This window comes from Aptenodytes forsteri, unplaced genomic scaffold (genome assembly GCF_000699145.1).
Source record: "Aptenodytes forsteri isolate BGI_AS27 unplaced genomic scaffold, ASM69914v1 Scaffold174, whole genome shotgun sequence".
In the NCBI taxonomy this organism is placed as follows: domain Eukaryota; kingdom Metazoa; phylum Chordata; class Aves; order Sphenisciformes; family Spheniscidae; genus Aptenodytes; species Aptenodytes forsteri.
This window is the reverse complement of record NW_008794603.1, coordinates 332,087-346,543: the sequence shown is the minus strand read 5'-3', so window position 1 is coordinate 346,543 and position 14,457 is coordinate 332,087. Positions and strand designations below refer to the sequence as shown.

At 47.5% G+C, this 14,457-nt stretch overlaps 1 protein-coding gene across 1 annotated transcript in view; it reads left to right on the top strand.

Moving 5' to 3' along the window:
• Positions 1–388: 388 nt before the first annotated feature.
• MMADHC (methylmalonic aciduria and homocystinuria, cblD type) overlaps positions 389–14,457 on the top strand; it is a 148,636-nt gene continuing 134,567 nt past the window's right edge. Inside the window, exon 1 of the mRNA XM_009273171.1 lies at positions 389–484. Coding sequence (XP_009271446.1) covers positions 389–484 — 96 coding nt within the window. The remainder of the gene's footprint in view (positions 485–14,457) is intronic.

Sequence of the window (14,457 nt, the reverse complement as noted above, 5' to 3'; positions counted from 1 at the left end):
AGGTTTCATTGGTTCCTGTCTGGAAATGGCTATGGCTGGGTGTTTACTGCTTGTGAGGAGTGACAGGTCTGCATACCTTTACTCATGTAGGTAAACAATCTCAATTTGTTCCCTCTTGATTAGTAAGTCGGTGGAATTAATGAGTGTATGAGATTGTAAGATTTCATCCTTGACCAGATTCTGCTGGAACAAATGCCTTTAGAAATTAGCTTGAAGGTAGATACAACTATTACGTAAGAATATTTCCACATGAAATGTCATGACTTACTGAGCTTCATCTTGTATCTATTGCTTCTTTGGATTTAAACATTCAGCTACTCAAGTATAATAACAACCTAAAATTTTACAGTGGAAAGGTGAAATCCAGGAGTTTTGTCCAAACACCAAAATGCTTTTGGTTGGTTGCAAGTCGGATCTGCGCACAGATGTGAGCACACTAGTGGAACTTTCCAATCACAGGCAGACACCCGTGTCCTACGATCAGGTATGTGCCACGTCCTTCATTGTACTTAGGGGTGGAAGATAAGACTCTTTTCTATCACTGTGGCCATCTTTATGAACAACTTCTCCCCCCGTTGACACGAGTGCGTCCTAGAAGTCAGATGCGTGTACTCTAGTTGCTGGAGGTGAACTTGAAAACTTACGAGTAAAGGCAAAGCCTACCCGCAGACTGGATGCAGCAGAAAATCATGCAGCCCCACAGCACGTGCTTTAAGCATCATAAGATTGTAGCCTTATTGATTGCAAAGAGCCTTTTAAGTGAATTGAAAATAAACTTATTGCTTTTCTGGGCCTACAGAGGCCAAAACAGTAACTGAGCTGTGACATGTCCTGCTTATTTACTGATAAATTGGTAACATTTTTTGTTCAAACTTAAGATTTTAATCTCAAACAATTGACTTTAGTATCATGACAAGCATTGCATATAGTGCTTAAAAAACCAATTTCCTGAAAACGTCATCTGTGAAAACACCTTGTAGCTCCCTCTGAAAGTGGCAGCAAATCCAGAAAGCATCTTAATTCTTGGCAGCAGTTCTCTGCTGCTGGGGAAGTGAGAAGTTTGAAGCCAGGCGTCATGGGATAGAGAAACTGAGGTGAAAGGGAAAGGAGTCAGGCCATGGGAGAGCAGGAGGTAGAGAATGGGAAAACTGGGCTCTAAGGTAAACTTCCCCTTATTACTCACATGTGTATCATGCATTGCAGTTGAATCTCGGTTGCGGTTTGAGATACACCCTGCAGGGTGTAAGAGTGAGAATGGTACCTCCAGAAGTAACTTTAGTGTGTATATCCTATGCTATCAAGCAGTTTTTGATGTTTTATCCACAACCTCAGGTTTTCCAAACCAACAGCTCCTAATATGCAATTACTAATAATGTAGCCTCCTACAGCATGTTTAAATTTGAAAATGCAAAGATACCATAAACTATCTTGATTAAAATATAACAGGGAGTATCGTACTGTGATGGCTTATACTGGTTATGGCATTTTTCTACGCTTCACTCAGTGAACATCCCTCTGTCTCACAGTTCTATATGAAACTAAATGCCAGTTTTTTACCTCGGTGTAAAACAATTCAGAAGTGTCCTTAAACCTGCTTGTTGCGGAAGATGTCATCTCTGTTCCAAACTACCACTGTTGCATGTGTATATATTCATGTTGTTCAGCCTCGGAGCTGTTATTTTCCATGCTATTTTTCTTTGAATATTAAACTTAAAAGGAAATACTGTCTGCTACTTATTACACACATGAGTTTGTATATTACATTTTTTACAGTACTTCAGTAAAATCACCGAGTTTCACCTCTTTCCATAGATAGCGATCAAAAATCTACTGACAGGTGGATTTTTCCCCTGGAGTTAAAGATTCACAGCTTTTCTGGTGTCACAGCTTAGCCTGTACCCCTTAGGAACAGCAGTCGGCTGAAGGCAAAGGGCTAAGCCAGAAACTATTACTTGGCAGCCAAAGGGAAAATTGTATGTGTTACAGGGAAGCTCACACTTCAGCAAACTCCCATAATTTCATCTGTACTCTAAGCAAAAGCTTAGACTGAGCAATGGTTGTATCTCTTGTGGTTGCCAAATCCCTGGTGGCATGAAGCAAGCCCAGTGCGCTCCTGTGTTAGTTCTAGGGAAGGGTCCCCTGGGGTCGAGATACACAGCTTATTTTTAAATTCCCTTGCCTTGCTAAGTCGACACGGGATCAAGGAGCTTAGTGGGGTTTTCCCCATTCCTCTTAACTTCATAAGGAAGTGTCGGGAGGATAAAGCCACCTCCAGTATGCTAGCCGGTTTCCAGTCAGCTACACCTGAGCAAACATTTCTGAGGCTCTAAGGTATAGGCTAGGCTTGGTTAGTAAGAGTTGAGATGTTTAACCGTGGGGAGGGCTTGTCCTACAAACTTAATACTCCTTTATCAGCCACTCCCACTTACAGTTGATAAGAAGATGGCTGCATCACTGCAGTGTAAATAGTGCGTACTGAAGACATGGGTCCAAATGGATTAGTGCCATCAGCCTGGCACTGGAGCAAAGAGGAGGGGTTGGACTGACTTATGCCTGTATCTCGGGCAGAAGTGTGAGTGGAATATGTGAGGAGTGGCACATCAAGGATGTGGTTGGATTTTGTAACTTACTAAAAAGATTCATCCCTCAGAAGTAAAATTCCGTTGGAAGAACTCCATTTTTTTCACACAGTGCTGTATTGTCTTCCAGTAGCAAAATCCACAACAGGATAGCAGGGTATCGTCATCCGCCGGAGTCATGTGTTGTTTTCCTTGTGCTGCTGGAACAAATATCCCTGCTTTGACTTTTAATATGCTTAAAAATCAAAAAAGAAGGGCTCGTATAACCACTAATGTCCTTTTTTTTTTCTTTTTTTGCCTGCTCCCTAGCTACAAGCTGATATAACTGTCCCCGACCCAGAAACCCACAGCACATTTCCCTATGAACTTTGCCCCCTTCGTGGAGATGTAACACGGCCCCCGCTCCAGGGCAGGGGCACCCTGGCTAGCCCTTAAGGCAGTCGGAATACATTTTTCTCCTTGGAGACAGCAGGCTTAAATCTGGAAGCTGCCCAGGTCCAGACCTTTCCCAGTGAGCACGTGATTCACGGATGCAAGTTAAGGTGTAAGGGTGAAATTGCTAAATAGGTCCTACTAATACTTCTTGGCTTTCTGCAGTTGTTTGCAGGTCGGAGAGCTTATCTTCTCCCTTCCAATTTGTATTTATCGGCACAGGAGATAATGCTTGGATACTTGTTTAAAGCGTCTTGGAACCAAAGCTCTGTTTATTTTGCAAAATTAGCTGCTGGCTGTAGTGCTGGAGCTTTAGCTTTGGTTTTCACAAAACACTGTGTATGGAAAACAGCGCTGAAAAGTAATTGTATGGTTTGCTTTGGCTCTCTGCGGAAACTTGGTATTGATTGCATGTTCTTTTTTCCCTTAGGGTGCAAATATGGCCAAACAGATTGGAGCAGCTACATATATTGAATGCTCAGCCTTACAGTCAGAAAACAGTGTCAGAGACATTTTTCATGTTGCCACCTTGGCGTGTGTGAATAAAACAAATAAAAATGTTAAACGAAACAAATCGCAGAGGGCAACAAAGCGAATTTCACACATGCCTGGCAGGCCAGAACTTTCCACAGTGGCGACGGACTTGCGAAAGGACAAAGCAAAGAGTTGCACGGTGATGTGAAGGACCTTGATTTTCCTGGAGAAGGAGGAAGAGAGCATCCGGGAGGGGTGGAGGCTCAATGAAGTACACAGCCACATGGTATTTAATGAGGGCTTATGCCAGTGCTTTAATGGAGATTTCGCCTGTTGTGTGAGACTGTACTTAGGAACTGAGCAGCGAGAAGAAATGGCTCTAAACGAGGTGGCATCAGGAAAATGATACATGGAAGAAAATGCCAAAAAAAAAAAAAAGGGAAAATGTTTGAATGTGCTGAAAAAAGAAGGGGTGAATGGGAAAATAACACTGCAAAGAAGAGAGGTGTCATTGACATTGCTTGTTTCTTTTATTAACGCTCTACTCCTGGATGCTACCACTTTGATTTCATTAAAATAATACTCTAATGTTTTTTTTAAAGAAGACATTATTAATATGCCCTCCTCATTAAGGAACTATCCCTGTGACCTTATAGTTGGTTTTCCAAAGGATATGATCTCATTTTTTTTAGTAGCTCATCGTTAAAATGGAGAGTATACCGAGGCCTGTGAGTCACCTAGAGGAAAACACTGTATGTGAGAAGTCTGGAGTTTTGCCTTCCCGAGACGGCAGCGCAATCTACATTTCAGCACGTTGGTAATGAAGAAAACCGTTTGAGATTTCCCAGTATTATAGGTGCCCTCGCACTGTGGAAATAAAACGGATCAAATTGGGGTGTGGGGGCAAACTGCCTGCCCGTGGCAGGACTCTGACTTTCCATTCCTCTTTGTGATTGTAATTTAGAGTGGAAATGATCTCCAGTTCTGGTGTACTGTATGGGTATGTCACTGTAGGTTCAAGTGAAAGGTGCTAAGAGCTATGAGGACAAATGATCCTTAGTTTTACAACCACGATAATTCGTTAAGCCTTACTGCCCATCTGGGGAAGCCCCGAGACTCCTCTGCTTCTGCTAGGAGTTGGAGAGCCGGGTAGATCCCAGGATCTAGCCCTCTGTAAACGCTACAGAGAAGTGCTCTTCTGTGATGTGGTTCACTGCAATTATCTTCGCAAAAAAAACCCCCAAGAATCTGCAAATGAGCCAGCAGAGCCAGGTTATCTTTTGCGATGCTCTTCTTTTTGGGGCAGCCGTCTCTCGCTGCAGACTGCGTTTGCTCGTGGTGAGGAAATGGGGTCTGAAGAACTGTGACGCCTTAAGGGGTCCCCAGTGGATACTGGATACTGCCCTTAGTCTTGAAGATTAATATATACGTATCCAGACAACAATCACGAAACATCGGTGAACCAGTTAAGTCAAATTCCTTTTTGCCTATTGAATACTATTGTTACATTAAATAAATCGGCCTTTAAAATTGTTTGCAACTGCTTACTGACCGACTTAACTTCATAGCTTCTCTCGAAAGGAGGATACTGTAGGCTCTAACCAGTGTGGCTGTCGCTTGTTGAGGACAAGCGTTTTGTTCCCAAGGGTAATGCTTCATTTTTGAAGTGTTAAAGCTGTGTTCACGTTAACTTGTGCAAAGGTAAACGGTTACCATAATTAAAACTCAGTTCTGTGTGTTCCTGGCACTTTGTTTCATCTGATAAAAGAAGAAAAAAAAAAAACCAACCCACAACATTCCAGTTATTTCCCACAAAAAGACATTTTTACCACCATAATAAGCTTTTGACTGATGCAACAGTGCGCTTAGGGCAGTATTACAAAATAGCTGGTAAGTGCTTTCTGTATTTAAATATTGTGGAAAAAATAAGTTATAACTGTTATAAAACAGGACACTCATTACTTTTTTTTTTTAACTGTTGAAGTCACTTTGTATGTTTGGTTAATGTTTCTGCAGTATTTATTAAAATGCCATTTTTTTCTTTGAATTAAAAAAAGAAGTAATTGACTTGTAGTGGAAATGGCCTTTGTGTGTTAGTTCATTAATACTTGTGTGTTTTGGACATAATTGTACTGAGCTGCAGGCCAAGCTTAGCTGGGAATTGGGGTGTGATTTGAATAGAAATCAGTCTTAGCCTTGCAACAGCCTTTTGGGTTCTCTGGCATTATATTTGGGTACGTAGCGTGGGTTACTGATCTGAGTTGTGTTTCCCAAAAATGACAGAGGCAGAGGAGACCCGAGCAAGCAAACAAGTGAAGTTTGGCTTGCTTTGCCTCTAAAGCATTGAGTGCTGCTTTTTAAAAGGTTTCATATATTCAGGTTACTCCTACGAACTGTTCTTTGCTGCCTGCTGCGATTTCAGCGAAGACAGACTTTCCTAACCAAGGGATGTGCCTGTTTGCTGTCACCCTTGGGACGTCGTGGTTGCTGTGACTCCTCTTGGAAGAGCTGTCCCGACACATCAGCTCTGCTAGGTGTCAGGCTCCCATTTGGGCGCGGAGGACGTGGTGCTCGGTGCAGCCAGGGTGGTCGTCCTCGCCGCCTTCACAAGGTTTTCTCCCCTTGTAAAGTCAAGGCAGGAGAGCTGCTAAGTGTCTCGCTTTTGGGTCTGCCGAAGCACGCATGTTTGCTCCGCATCTCTAAAGTCGGGCAGAAGTCCCAGCAGTTGCTTATCTCGCTAGTGCTTCTGACTGTCCTGTGCTGACCTGATCGTCCTTTTCTATTTCTGAGGACAAACCAGGTTTAGTTCCCTGGGTTTGTAGATGCTGTAATTACGTGAGCGAGTGCCCTGCTGTGCGAGAAGGCAGCCCGTATTGGTGGGAGGGTGCTGGCCCGGGTCTGTGGTGTCACTCCCTGCCGCAGTGCCCTTCCAGCAGCTCGTGAGTTCCCGGGGAGCCCTGTCGTCCCCGTCCCGGGTCCCGGGTCTGTGGTGTCACTCCCTGCCGCAGTGCCCTTCCAGCAGCTCGTGGGGGAGCCCTGTCGTCCCCGTCCCCCCCCCCCCCCCACACCTTAAAAGCCGCCCCCGGGGGGCGGGGTGTGTTTGGCCAGGGGTTAATCAACCTTATCCCTAAAAAGCTGCCTTGTCTCTGTAGTCTGAATTTGTCTTGTTTCAGCCTTTGGTCTTTCCATCTAGTTCATAGGTGTGTCAGATTGACATGCTCTTGGTTACTGAATTTAAGTACACCTTGTAGGTCACCGGTCTAGAATTAAGTCACCAAGAACCAAACAGATCGACTCCTTCTTCAATGACTTTGAATCTCTCGCTATAAAGGGTATTTCCCAATTCATATTTAACCAACTGTGTGGTTCCTCTCAGCACTCTTTGAGGTTTTTGGCATCTTTATCACAGCTACAAATGCTGGAGGAGCAGTTGAGTCACACAGCCTTTCTACTAGTAGTGTTTTCGTGTTCATCCTAAGCTTCATCATAACCCTTCTGGCCCCACATCGCCAGTTCCCCACACCAAGTGCTCAGTGGTCTCCCTGGCATCTGGCTGCGGCACAGCCGGTTTTTGCTCACGCTTGGTAGAGCAATGTGGCCACGCATGTTCTGCACGATCTACAAACCTTCTCCTGGGTTTTGTAGATCCTGCTATTTCTCTTCAAACCTCCGATCTGCTGTTTCCTGGGTCTTGGTAAGATTGTGGCGTACGTTAGGACAAAGAAATAACCCCTTTGAAGCCTCACTAGAAACATGCTTTCCTGGTGAGTCCAGTTTTACTTTTGAGATCCATCAAAGTTTGTAGTGAGTTTTTGACCCATTTAATGTGCGCGGGCTTGGTTTCATGTCGCTCCTGTGTTATATCTAAGCATGGTGTGGTCACAAGTCAAACGGTGTGGATTAGGAGGGTACTGTTAAAGGTACTCTTAAACCACCCTTAGACTCCTACAGAAAGGAGATAAAGATCCATTTTCAATTAAACAACACTGAGCAGTAGTTGATCACTACCCTCCTTTAATGCCACCAGCTCAGTCCTCCTTTATTTTGCTCTAAGGGGATGGAAGATGGGAGACGTCTTGATTTATCTACATTTTTCTTTTAACATTAAAAAAGGTTAAAGGTACTCTTAAACCACCCTTAGACTCCTACAGAAAGGAGATAAAGATCCATTTTCAATTAAACAACACTGAGCAGTAGTTGATCACTACCCTCCTTTAATGCCACCAGCTCAGTCCTCCTTTATTTTGCTCTAAGGGGATGGAAGATGGGAGACGTCTTGATTTATCTACATTTTTCTTTTAGCATTAAAAAAGTTGGTAGGTCTGTCTAAAGGCGCTAACCTTGCCAGTGTTTCTTTTTCTCTTCTTGCTGCTAGTTTTACCGTTTCCTCTAGACCAGAATTGCCAATTTTGTTGTTCACATGAAACATGTCTTGCTAGCTTTGGCCAATGGTGGTTGAAACCTCTGAGCAAGAGGGAAGGACCAGAGGTTTACTCTTCTAAAACTAGAGCCCGGGCTGAGGTGACATCCGCAGCTGCAGAAGCGCGGTTTGATTTTGGTGGCGGTAAGATGATCACCCCCATCAGCTCTCCGGTTGCTCGCTGAAGCAAGCGATGGGTGAATCGGAAGTGTTTTCAGTTGTGGGCTGTGGCTCGGTCAGATGTTTCTCTTCAGCACCATTTGATCCCTGGAAAACAGATTTGGCAGATCGCCATGGCTCGGTCCACTTCAAAAAAGCACTTAAGTTATGCAATTTTTTTTTTTTTTGGTTGTTCTTTTATTGCACAACTGGGTTGTGCAATCGCTTACGGTAATTGAGACGTTTTACTAAAACTCATCCCTTACAGAAAATCCCCGGGGGATCCCCAGGAGAGCAGTGTTTCTAAACACAGTGGGCTGGTTTAGTGGTGCAGAAATAGACCTGGCACCGAACCTCAGCAGGATGGCAAACCCTCGCCATTGCTGAGTACGTGCAATTCAGCACCTCATAGACCATTTGTAATGAGCACATCCTCGGCGCGCGATCCTTCCGAGGGAGGAGGCAGTGGCCAGCAGGATGCCAGCACAGCGGGGAGAAGGTGGGCAGCAGAAGCAAGCCCACCCCCCGCTCCTCGCTAAAACTTTTAAAATGCCCAAGTTACGCTATTTGATGGATATTTATGGGTATTTCCACCTATCTTGGTAGCTGCTTAAAGCTCTAGCAGGGGCAGTTATTTCAGTCTGCGGGCGCGGGGCTCGGTGGTGCTGGGTCCTTGGTGGACGGGTCAGTCTGGTGGCCCTGGCTCCCCCCAGGCAGGACCTGCCTGCCTCTGGGGCTGATTGCAGGCAGGGAGGAGAGCTCGAGGAAGAGACAGCTCGTCTCTCTGACTGTTTTTCATAGCTGGTCTGCAGAGAGAAACGGGGAGAGCTTGGCTAATTAATAGTTTGATGTTGTCAATATGGCATTTCGTTGCCTAATCCTTGCGTAGCAGCGCTGGCTCTCCTAGGGGAGGGATTATTTGCTGAAAAGCAAGTAATTAGTAATTCTCAGATCATTGGGCTTCTTCCTACCAAACTCCTTTCTTATAACAGAAGATTTATTAACCTTTCTTCCCAGGGACTTTCCGTCTCGTTCGGATCTCGTTCTAACTGCCAGCCTTTCTGCAAAAGCCACCGAGATGCTGGAGTTGCAGCAGAGCTGCAGTCCCCAGGGCTGCAACAGCAGCCGTTGCTGGTTTGTACGCTCAAGTGATAACGTATTGGATGCAGAAGCAACTTTTATATTTTCCTGCAGCCAGTTCAGCTCCTTCAGCTTCCCGGGAGGCCCTTAAATGTCCAAAACGACCCTTGGACTGTGCCGAGCCCCGGTGAGGGGATGCTGGGGTCCAGGCTCCCAGCACAAGAGCCCCGTGAGGGTGGAAGTTGCTCAGTATCGAGGAGGGATGTTCTGCCAAGTGTCTTTCGTATCCTCCCGAAATTAGTTTGGAGGATTAGGGATGAGAAGCAGTCTGAGGGGGAAAAAAAAAAAAGATCTTGTCCAATTTTAAAAAGGATCTGTGAAAAAGGAAGCTTTACTACAGCTGTCAAATGGGAAATGTTTTTTTAGCCCACTGATTCACGCACTTTGCAGAAGCACTAATCCTGGCAACTCCAGCTCTGTGCCGTTATATATACACACCATGGCACAAATTCTGCAAGGTTCTCCTAAAGCTGATAAATCTTCTTCTCTTGCAACTCGCTGTTGAAGTCGGTAAGAGGTTGCTTATATATAAGCTGCAGAAAGGCTGAGAAGGGGGACGGATCTGCCTTGCACAGCGCGGGGACGTCCCTGCTCTGCCACGGCCACCCATGCTGAGCAAGGGGGGGCTGAGCAAGGGACCCCACCCCCCCGGGGGGACCGGTTGCTGGGCCTGCGTCCTAGGTGCCACTTTGGGATGAAAGTAGCTGTTTTCACTCACTTTAGTAGGAAAACGTTAATTATTGGAGTGGGGAGGTATCAATAACCTGCTACAGTGCGCCCACGTTGTGCACTCATGAAATAAAGTGTTTTTTCAGTGCATATGCAATGAAATAATGCTCATATTATTTAATATTATTAAATATATACATGTGGAGAGTCAAGTTATGGTCCCTGGTAACCCATGAGCAGCAGAGGAAGGGGAAGGGCTCTGGCTGGTGGGGCTGTGTATGGGCTGTGCTGCAGGACCCTGCTGGGGTCACCCAGCTTGTTTTGGGAAAGCCCAAAGAAAGTCTTCGTCCCCAGCACAAGGAGCCTTGACTTAAGCAAGCATCCGATTCGAAGGAGGAGAAGAATAAATAAACAAACACTGTAGCTGGCTCTAAGGTGTCGACCCATGGCTGGAGTCCAGGTCAGCCAGGCCAGCAAATGGCATCGGTGGTCCCGCTGGTGCCCTGGGATGTAACAGGGCAGAGGATGCTGAATCACCTGCCGGCACCGTGTGCTCTACGTGGTTGTTGTCACCGTGTAAAAGAAGCGCTGAACATCGGCTGTAACGCCCTGGAGCACCTTCGGCCGGTGCTTGAGGAGTTACGGTGGGTCCGTGGGCGATCCCAGTGCTGAGGACAAGCTAGTGGCGACCATGGAGGGACTGGGCAAGGGAAAAGGAGGTTGCTTGGAGAAATGCATCTGGGGATGTAACAGCAAAGGAGCTGCACGCCGATCCTCAGCCCTTTTCCTGCGACCACCCTGGCTGCCGCCACCTGATGTGGCCAAATTTAGTTGTAGAAGCACGTCCCTATGTATCCCCTGCGGTGGGGATGTGTTCCCCTCCTTGGGAATGTGCTGATTGCACCGAGCTGCACAACCTTCCCAACGTGGGCAGAGGAGAAGTAAAGCAATTTACGGGGCTGCAGGGCATTTTCTGCCCCCAAAAATGAACTTCCCAAAGTCAGGGAAGGACTTTCAGTTGTAGGTCACTCTGCTACTTTCAAGTTACTCAGAGCAGAGCCGTTAAGCTTATCCTGACTGTAATAACTGCAAATTAGATTCAAGACTTTCCTTAAACCAGACAGTGAGTCATTTATTCTATAGCATGTCTAGCGTTTAGGGAAGTATCTTCCCTTCGATGCTGCCGGCTCCAGTGACTAATGCTGGATGGAAGCAGAGCATCCGTGACGCTGGGGATGCGCAGCATTAACCTTTGCACGCCAGCACTGCAAGGCACCTGGGATGTGATCTCACCCTCTCCTTGCCGGCACAGCATCAGATTTTAGGCTGAAGTATCGGTGTGTGTCTGCTTTGGAGGCCTGCTGCTGCTCTTCATCCCGCTTATTTGCCAGGATTGAGAGCAGGGAGCTGTGGGTAGTTCCGAGCAGGGGCAGCCGACAAGATGGATGGGTAGCATTGTACGGGCTATCTCAGCTATGAGAAACCCTTCTCCTTCCGAAGTGCCTGTTCTCTGCTACCACTTCTGTAGCTTTAACTGCCCCCAGTAAGCTTGGGAGTGCAAATACCTGGGGACGTGCTTCTACAACTAAATTTGCGGCAACGCAGCTGAACTTCATCCTTCTCTCTGCATACGCACACCTAAAACTGCCGAGATATTGGAAATCCCATTTCCCCAGGACCCTTTTCTCCGCCGTTGACAAAGGCAATACCATCCCAAAACACCGCACCAAGGTGCTATGCCGATGGCATGCCGCTCGAAGGATGGGCCGGCGGCTTTTTGTTGCCCTCCTCCCTTTGTCCCTTCCTTCTGCGCTCCCACCAGTAGTTGCAACGGCTCCGGCCAAAGCAGGTGGCCCCGTGCCGGGCTGCTCTGGTCCTTTCCTGCTCAACACGGGACATGGCCACCGAAGCTTGAGCAAACATGCATTGGAGGGGGACATCAGAGGGATTTCATTAAGATTAGGGGATACAGTGGGGGGAGGACATGGGGTTTGGTGCCTTTCCAAACCGAGGAGGGCTTTGTGCTCCTGGGGGGATGCGGGAGGGCACTGAGATGCGTGTGTGCATGTGTGTGTGTGTGTGCGCGCGCATCTCGCTATGCTCCCCGGCAGCCCCGGCGATGAAAAGGCTGGGAGGGGGCGGCGGGGGTGCTGGCGGCGGGGAGGCCAGAAGGCTCATCTGGTGTCAGCAGCATTCATGTGCAAAGCAGGGACCCAGGGCAGCGCATTAGCTCCGAGCTGGAATCGCTCTTGCAGGCGATCCCAGACTTTTCAGGGATGCTGCACACTTGAAGGTTGGTTATTAGTTCCAAATGCTGCAGGAGCATCTGCTCTCAACTAGCTCGAAATCATGTTTAATAACAAGAAAATCTACTTCAGCCAAATCCCTGTTGGGAGGGCTTTAGCCCGAACAAAAGGCCCCACTACCACTGATTTCCATAACAGATGTAGCATGCGATGCATGACAGCTCAGCGCAGTGTAGCTCCTTTATTCCCCACATCTCCATCTGCAAGAAACGGGGCTTTCATTTTATTAATTACTCTGGTGTGCTCCACACGGCTTTGTGTGGCTCCGAGACGAAGGTTTTGTGTTTCATGCTACAATGATCATGGTAATGGTTTGGGTTGGTTTCCTTTTTTTCTTTTTTTTTTTTTTTTTTTTTTGTAATCTTAGTGTTAAAGGTCATTACCCCTCCCCTTTTCGATTTCTCTGCATATGGCATATTCGGGAAAATACCAGCGACTCCCCGCGGTGCCAAATGTTTCCCTTTCAGGCAGGGGCTGGCTGTCAGCAGCGGGCACCTCCGGGAGCCGATGGGCATCTTCTCCCTGCCAGCCTGGGGACGATGCTCAGCCAGCGCCCTCGGGACGCCTTTTTCTGTCCCGTCCTCAAAATCCCCCCAGGTCCCAATTCACAGTTTTCAACCGGTGGCAAACTCTGAGTATTTTTCCTCCCCTTGACCGGGTCCGGTCCACTTCGCTATGGAAATATCTGGCTTCTTTCGGGCAGCGTGCCCGCTGCGCCCCGCAGCTGCCCTCTCCCTCACGCGCCCCGCTGCTTCCCAGGGGTACGTCGTGTGTCATCGCAGATCTCCGTTACTCATCCCCACACGTAGCACATTCCTACACCATTAATGTTATCCTATTTCTGCTGCTCAGGTCACTCACGCGCGGTATTTTGATCCTCCTCTGTGCCGATGACTTGTCCCCACCCCTGTGCCACCGCCAGATTTCCACCGCCGCCTCCCACTACTCCCATCGAGGCTGCCTTTAATCCCCTTTTCCCATCTTTCCCCCTCCCCAGTATATTTTCGTTTATCAAACCGTTCACCATGACTACAGCTCTGAGCCGTCACTTGTTGAAACCTTTGCTGTAGGTTTGAGCGTGAGATTTTTGTGCTCCGTGGCTGGATGGTTTCCCGTCTTTTCAAGGTGTTTTCAAGATGTTCACTTTTCCAGCACTCAGGGATATTAAAAGTCACTTTTTTCCCCAAGTATATTTCATGGCAGAAATGGAAGAGAAAAACCTCAGAATAAATCTGCCGATTTCATGGCAGAAATGGAAGAGAAAAACCCCAGAATAAATCTGCCAGGCTCATTAGTATTTTTGAGCATTATACACTTTGCAGGATATACTCTCTTTTAATCATAACTCTGGTTTTATCTATCATAACATGGGTTCATTGGCCCGTGGAGTGGGGCCCATCCTGCTCCCTCTCCCCGCAGCGCAGCAGCGGCATCCCGAGCTGTTTCGGGCTGCTCTGCCCCGAGGCACGCAGTCCTTGCAGCGCGCCGGGAAGGCGACCGTCCTGGGACTTAACGCCTCTGAAACCCATCAGACGAGCGCGAGGGAAAAACATCCCCCGTAGTCTGGCGCACCGCAAAAGGAGCAGAGCATAAATCCAAGGAGGTCCTGTTTTAATGACTTATTTGGCTGATGAAGTCTCCCAGCAAGGCGGCCATACAGTACAGGGAAGGCCACAAGGGCTTAACCGGGATATAACTCAGGTCTGTCAAAATGCCGGGACGATTCCCCAGGGCTACTTGATTTTTTTCCAGTTAGTGGGGTCGGAAAGCCGTGGAGTGCCAGGGAGTTTCCAGCCGGACCACCCGGGAGAGCAGAGGAGTGACCGTCCGTCTCCTGATTATCCTAACAGGCCCACAGCAGCTCCGGTGAGCACTTGAGCAGAGGCTTTCAAAGGCAGGGAGTAAGCCGATTCTCCTAAAATTTCAGAAGCGGTGAGATAAAAGGCCATCCCTTGCTGCTCTGGCGCAGATGGGAAGAGCTGCATGATGCTTTGGAAGCTTTTTATGGTTTTAAGCATCCTCTCCATTTCATTTTGCTCCCGCAGGCTGAAATGGAGAGCGGTCCCGGAGCCACTGGCCGAATTACTGCAGGGCAAAGGCAGAAGCTGACAGTGACTCGGGCCACAAGTTTCTGGAAGGGCGAGGTCCCCCAGAAGATCAGCCTTACAAACTGAACTCGGGATTTTTTCTAGTCCTTTTTCCTATGAGCAGAGGCACTGAATTCACGTTAGCAGCTCAAATTAGAGGAACGCTGCCAAAGGGCGGCTGCACCCGCCAC